Source organism: Phaethon lepturus, unplaced genomic scaffold, assembly GCF_000687285.1.
Source record: "Phaethon lepturus isolate BGI_N335 unplaced genomic scaffold, ASM68728v1 scaffold6985, whole genome shotgun sequence".
Lineage (NCBI taxonomy): Eukaryota > Metazoa > Chordata > Aves > Phaethontiformes > Phaethontidae > Phaethon > Phaethon lepturus.
The window spans coordinates 82964-90126 of NW_010541161.1; the positions used below are offsets into that span (position 1 = coordinate 82964).

Genomic DNA, 7163 nt, shown 5'->3' on the forward strand with positions numbered 1-7163 from the left:
AGTTGGGGTTGTTCAGCCTGGAGAGGAGAAGGCTCCAGGGAGACCTTACTGCAGCCTTCCGGTACTTAAAGGGGGCTTAGAAGAAAGATGGGAACAGACTTTTTAGCAGGGCCTGTTGTGATAGGACAAGGGGTCATAGTTTTAAACTAGAAGAGGGCAGATTTTGACTAGATCTGAGGAAGAAATGTTTCACCATGAGGGTGGTGAACCACTGGCCCAGGTTGCCCAGAGAGGTGGTAGATGCTCCATCCCTGGAAACATTCCAGGTCAGGTTGGACGGGGCTCTGAGCAACCTGATCTGGTTGAAGATGTCCCTGCTCATCACAGGGGCGTTGGACTAGATGACCTTGAAAGGCGCCTTCCAACCCAAACTATTCTATGATTCTGTGAAGGGGGAAACATAATACAGCAGAAGAACATAATGCAACAGGAGAAACATGAACAGCTTTTTGCATGCAGTCTTCTCACCTTGAGTAAGGAGCTGTTGCTTGTGCCCTTTTTTCCTGTTACCAAGGCCTCAATCATCAATGCATAAAAACAGCTGCTGAGTTTTCAGAAAAAACTCGGTTGCTCAAGTACATGCTTGCCAGTAATCAAATAATTTAAGTGCTCTAGTGGCAAGTGAGGTTTTCAGAGTGTATGAATGCAAGTAAACTGAATACAGCAATAGCCAATTGACTTTCCAAGACATTTAAAAAAAATTTATGATACTCATATTAATACAATTTAGCAACGTACAGCCAAAATAGTGAGAAAACACACACACAAAGTAATTGTTCAAAATACGTAAGAGGTTTCTTCGAGTACTGCATAGGAAGTCCAGCGACCTCTGAGGATGCCTCTTCCAGCCTTTAAGTTCCTTACAAGAGTGTTAAACATTTGGTTACCATGTCTCCATACTTTGTGTGCTGTATACAGCAGACATTCCCTGGCAGGCTATGCACATACTCAATGCATATGTATATTTCTGTAACTCAAAATCCTCACAGGTTTTTACAAGTTCAAGGTATTGTAGGATTTTGCAGCTAGCACATGCAGCAGAGAAGCTTCTACCTTTAGAACTGGTCCTAAAACACACTACTTAGAATGTCTAATCAGAGAATCACAGAATCATTAAGGTTGGAAAGGACCTTTGAGATCCAACCGTTAACCCAACACCACCATGCCCCCTAAACCATGTCCCAAAGCACCACGTCCATGTTTTCTGAACACTTCCAGTGACCATGACTCCACGACCTCCCTGGGCAGCCTGTTCCAATGCTTGACCACTCTCTCAGTGAAGAAATTTTTCCTAATATCCAGTCTAAACCTCCCCTGGTGCAACTTGAGGCCATTTCCTCTTGTCCTATCACTAGTTACTTGGAACAAGACACCAACACCCACCTCGCCACAACCCCCTTTCAGGTAGTTGTAGAGAGCGATAAGGTCTCCCCTCAGCCTCCTCTTCTCCAGACTGCTATGCATCTCTATCCTAAAAAACTGAACTAGCGACAAAATGGAAGTCTTGAGAAGTCAGAGTTCTGCTCCTTACATATCTTTTTTGTTTTAATAGAAGTATACTGGCCTTAACTGGAGGGAAAAAAAAACCACAACTTTGTACAATACTGCAATGCAAAGAGCCAAAAAACCTACTGAAGCCAGATCTAACCACCAGGTCAAAGAAGAAATGGCTACAGCACAAGTTCTCTCAGCCCCTCCTCCCTCTTCTCTAAATCCCGCTCACTTAAACATCTGAGAATAAGGAATTACAGCAAAAATGCCTTCTCAACCGTAATTATCTCATAGGGTGAAAGTAGGGGCATAAAATTTAGAAACTCACTAAGTTTAGATGCCACGTAGTATAGTATTGTTAATGTTAAGAAATAGATTATTCTTCAGTGAGCTAAGTTTTAATTGATTTCTTAAGATGAATGTAAGAACATTAAACTCATGAACTCCTGTGTTCTACTTTTCATTATTAAATTTGAGCAACATCTTAAAACATACCTTAAATTGCCAACATTTAAACATTGTATTTTAATCAATAACTAGAAGAGTATGCGACTTTCAAACAAGATAGCATTGTTGAAAGTTATTTCCACTCTACATCCTGTAGTTTTATTTTATCAACCAAAACTTTCAAACAAGATAGCATTTTTGAAAGTTATTTCCATTCTACATCCTGTAGTTTTATTTTATCAACCAACTTCCACTACAAAAAGTTTTCACTGTTTAATGAACAAATACTTTTATTCTCTCATATTTAGCATATAATTCTTACCTTGTTTAATTCTTTCACTGAAATAAACCTTTTGGATTTTGCCACTAATGCATGTGAAGTTTTAACTCTGGTTTTAACCCTCTTTGCACAAAATCAGCAAGACCATGACTCCGTGACAGTAAAGGCAATGACGAAACCTGCTTTCTTTCAAGACTGATGAAAAAGTAAATAATATACATACCTAAGTTTTCTCCACCCCAAACATCCATCATCATGTCATACTTCCCTAGTTCTTCAAAATAGGATTTGTCCATCACAAACAACCCACCAGCTATCATGGGTGTCCTAAACAGACAAGAAAAATTAAATACTTCCAGAACCATAACTGGGAGGTAACTGTTATTTGTACCTCAAGGTTAATACTGCCTTGAAAAAATTTGCAATGCTTTCGAATGCAACTACTTTTGCATCTATCACTTCAAACATTGTCTGCACATGTTTCTATGGTATATATAGTGCTATGACCACCTTCTGAGGCAGTTTCCAAATCTCCATTTGGCTCACAAGTTCCTTATGTAACGGGTGGCAATTTGTGCCAGCAGTAAAACATTACAACTGACACTGTAGTTTCAGCCCTCAAAACTTACCAACTTTAAAGAAAGTGACATCTACTTTTTGTTAAGAGTAAATAATCTACCAGTGTGCTTTACAGTACCTTTATATAAAATAAAATTTGAGAGTCTCATAATGCAACACAAATAGGAATGAAACATTCATATTCATGAATATTCAATATTAATGAAAGCTATAATGAAGATCCTCTTTCAGACTCAGAGAAGATGATTTCTAACTTTGTTTAGTTGCAAACTACAAGCTATTAGAGGAAGAAGTGGTGGTACAGACATACTTTATGGGAGCAACTGGATTTCCTTGCCGCGCTCTTCTTTGCTCTGGTGTCATGTAATCCCATTTGAACACCAGGTTCCAATCAAAGCCTTCAAGAAAATACGAGAGAGTAGAATGTTAAAAAAAGACTGCGGCCATCATTGAACTTATACTAGCGTAATGTTGACCGAAAACACTGGGAACTGTAATTTAAATTACAAATCTACACTTGTACAAACTTTTGGGCAGAAAACAAGCAAGCAGGAGTACGGATGAAAGGTAAAGAAGTTGACAGGAGAATAAAAAAAGTAATCTCAAGTACAAAATAACATCAATTTCTCTTGTTGACATCTATTATACAAAGTAAGAAACCCAGTCAACAAGTAACAAAAGCCTTATATATGAATCCAACATCACATGAAGATCTTCCAGCCATTACAAATGCTCCCAGTCTTTTCAGTACAATTGTTTCAACTCTTATCAAACTATCACATATTTATGTTTACACAGGCTTTATGCAGTACTTCTGGTCTCCTTTATCAGCAGGAGCTCTCTATCATGAAGGTCACAACAGGTTATGTAGCTCCCACTTCTATCTGATTAACATTCATTTAACTTCCTCCTTTCCCACCGCATGTTTTTAAGTGCATCATTTGTTAAACCTGAGGCAAGTGCTAGAGTGTCAAAATCTTACTGCCCTTATGTATGTACATACACGTGTGGACACACAGCAACACCTGGTCTGGTCCTTTTGCGAGTTAAGCACAGGAGCACATAAAGATCACTAGAATAGACAAGACCAATAGGTCACCTACAGCAGCTTTCTACCTGACAACCATTTGAACTATGTCCTGTAGGCAATGATACACAGCTGGTATAAGACAAACTTCCTATAGGAAACATTTTCATAATAGTTTTTGAGCTGGGTTATGCCCATAAGCATGAACATCTATTAAAAAACCACACAAGGTCCACAGCCCTCTCCCAGTACACCTAGCAAATCAGCCTTATACAGACTGCCAGCTCCCAAACACATTTAGATCCTATGAGGTCATGTAACGAATGATTTCCAGATTTCTGGTGCACAGATGTCAATAGTTTTCTTTCTCCAGCATAAAGATAAAGCAATTACTTTGTGGGGAAGTGGGGAAAAAACGAAGGTAAACAGACAGCAGTTACAGTCCTACAAACTGTCTGTCTGCATCCATAGATGTGCATAGTAATAATTGATGCAGAGAGTTGACAATTAAACAGTTTTAATTTTAATTCACAAGATTTTTTTCTCGCACACACACAAAACACAGCAATTATCACAGTCTTTATAGCACACATGCCAACCCTTTCTCTCCATGTTGCGTATTTCATGAACTGTTGCACTGTAAAAATGAAAGACCATCTAACTACTCCAAAAATCCAAGTAGCAAAACAGTAAAATGGCTACAAACTATAGTACTGCAAAGCTTCCAGCATGAAAAGTAAAACAAGCTCCAGTATTTCCATGCAGTTAAAAAGTTGCATTTCATCATACGTACCCAGCAAAATTACTTGCATCTGGGAGAATTGGAAAAAAAACCCTACTGTTCTCCGACAGAAGCAATAGAGATAGAGTTATGTATACTCCAGTGAACACAAGGGGTCTCTTTTGGAACACAGCACTCTGTTACAAACTCAGAACAAGAGTCTAAATTGTCTACCCATAAAAACTGGTTTTGCATCTCCATTTTCACTGACTCTGGGAAAAATCTGCACTCAATGAGATAATACCAGTAACTCTGTAAAAGGAGTATTTTTAAACACAAGTGCATATCCACTATGAAATTCTATCCAGTATAAACTGCATGATAGGCATACTCTAAAATATTAGATCTCAGTTAACTACAGTTTATTCCAGTAATTAAAGTGTTTCTCAGGGCAGCACAAACACTTTTGAAAATGCCTTCTCAAAAAAAAAAAAAGGTAAAAGGTTAACATGCAGTGCATGGATTTAGGAGTGGCCAGACTTGGGAATTATTTCAGCCCTGTCCACTTAAAAAGCTTGTAGCATTTGCTAGGTTGCTTGCTTGGGTGATTAAGTCCTTTCAAAACAGAGCAGGCACAAATGCTGTCCCAGCTGTCTCAACTCTCCATGTTTCAGCTGCACAGATACTGTATCTAAGGTTGAAAGCATAGTTTGGTTTCCATGTTTAGACTTGGCCCCAGAGAAAGTGTCCCATAATGCCAAATGCTGTAGTGCCTCTACCATGCTAATCTGTCCTCTGGGAAGTGAAAAGAAATACATCATTCACATTCCAACAGACCCTCAAATAGCTTTAAACACTGGTATGTGCAAAATTTCTATTGCTAACATCGAAAAAGACAGCTTCTAACTCCTCAGTCCGGAAGTACAGAAGCTCCATGCACTTTAAAGAATCTATTTCTATTGTGTACAGGGGGAGAAAAGAAGATCTAAAAAGTAGAAAAAAAAAATTGGGAAGCAGTTCCAAAGATGATGAAAAGCAGTAACAAGTGAAATGATCTCTCAATCTTCTCCCACTTCACTTGGGAAGAATTAAAGTGCGTGAACCCCGCAGGAACCAACCGAAGGCTTCAATGAAAGAATTCCTCCTCCTACTGCAGACAACAATAAAAGCCACATAATGGTATAGAGATTGCCATACTCGAGGCATAATGAATAGAGTGGGTAAAAGCCTGGAGGTTTTAATAAAGCTGGCACACAGATAATAGCACAGAACTATACATTAGCATACTGTGAATATATGCACTCTAGGTGTTATTTCAGAACATTAATTAAAAGGATATAGAACCTCTCACCTCCAGATCACTGACTGGAAATTGAAGCACATGTGCCTTTATGCGAATATTGCTTTTATTTTAGTTTACTGGAATAACACTTTGTAGCCAGAGACTAGTAACTGTCAGAACAGGCTTAAAACTGGTTTTTCTTTCCTCACTCAAGAAAGTCCATTCAGAAAATGCTCAAACACTGTGGGAACAGCACTGCCTAATTTCTGTATTGTGGCTCATCTTATATCTTTGTGCAAACAGTTCAGCTTCTAGGGTTGTGGGAATAATTATTACCACACCACCACCCCAAAAAAAGGCGGGGGGGAGAGGAGAGAACAGCTATTTTAAATGCTAGATTCTTGCTTAAAGTGAAAACGGTTTTAAAAAAACTTGTAACGAGTAAGGAATTTAGTGTGTGGTTGCCCTCCTCCCTTGGGAAAAGGAGAAGGGAGATTTTTTTTTTTTACTTTTTTTTTTTTGAGGGCTTAACAAATCTTTTTTACTATTTGCTGTCAACAGTTTACACTAGGTAGGCATAGTGAAACTATAGTACTTCTAAACTCAGTTTACCAGGAAATTTCGTAACTGTAAAGGTATAAACACTACAAATTTTCAAGGTCACATGTTACTCTTCACAATTACAGATCATGGCTAACAGAAACATTTATTTTTCAGACACATTCCAAAGCTTTCTGCTTATTCAGAAGAGTTTATTTTTTTAAGCAACCAGCATCTCGAAAAATACTCATAGGCACTGCATTGCTGATGGGCTTCTAAGCTGGAGAGCAATTAAAGCCTGTCTTGTCTAAAAAGAGAATCATAAGCTCTGGCCATAAGCTGCTTCTGACACATTTAAACAATCCTACAAACATTGGAGTGAGTACTGCACATTGCAGCATAAACTTTCAAGAATTAGTATAATAAAGACAAACTGTTTAAAAGCTGAATAAGGCCAATTAAAATCCAAGCCTAGAAACAACTGACCTATAGAACTTAAACTAGATATATGAAAGGGAAGAACAGTATGTTAACTGCCCATTCCACAACTGCAGTGATTATGAGCTTTGATTCTTGATGCCTTTTTTTTTTTTTAATTTGTATTCCAGTACAGGTACATACCGCCTTTTAAATCAGCTGACGCCCCCACGTACTGGAAGTTGTCCATATTAATTACATCAATAATAGGAGACACAACTCTGGTCTTGTCCTAAAATAAATATTAGAAAGTAATATTGAAATAATGAAACCAGAATATGAAGATTCAGGCAGGATGAGATGTTGAACAGTTCAGCAG

General features: G+C 38.2%; 1 protein-coding gene across 1 annotated transcript in view; it reads right to left on the reverse strand.

The window, feature by feature from the left end:
* The window catches only part of GALNT2 (polypeptide N-acetylgalactosaminyltransferase 2), a gene marked incomplete at its 5' end in the record, with an annotated part of 32729 nt that overhangs the window by 14190 nt on the left and 11376 nt on the right, over nucleotides 1-7163 (reverse strand). Inside the window, 3 exons of the mRNA XM_010287644.1 lie at nucleotides 2442-2545; nucleotides 3108-3195; nucleotides 6989-7076. Of these exons, the coding sequence (XP_010285946.1) occupies nucleotides 2442-2545; nucleotides 3108-3195; nucleotides 6989-7076 (280 nt within the window). The remainder of the gene's footprint in view (nucleotides 1-2441; nucleotides 2546-3107; nucleotides 3196-6988; nucleotides 7077-7163) is intronic.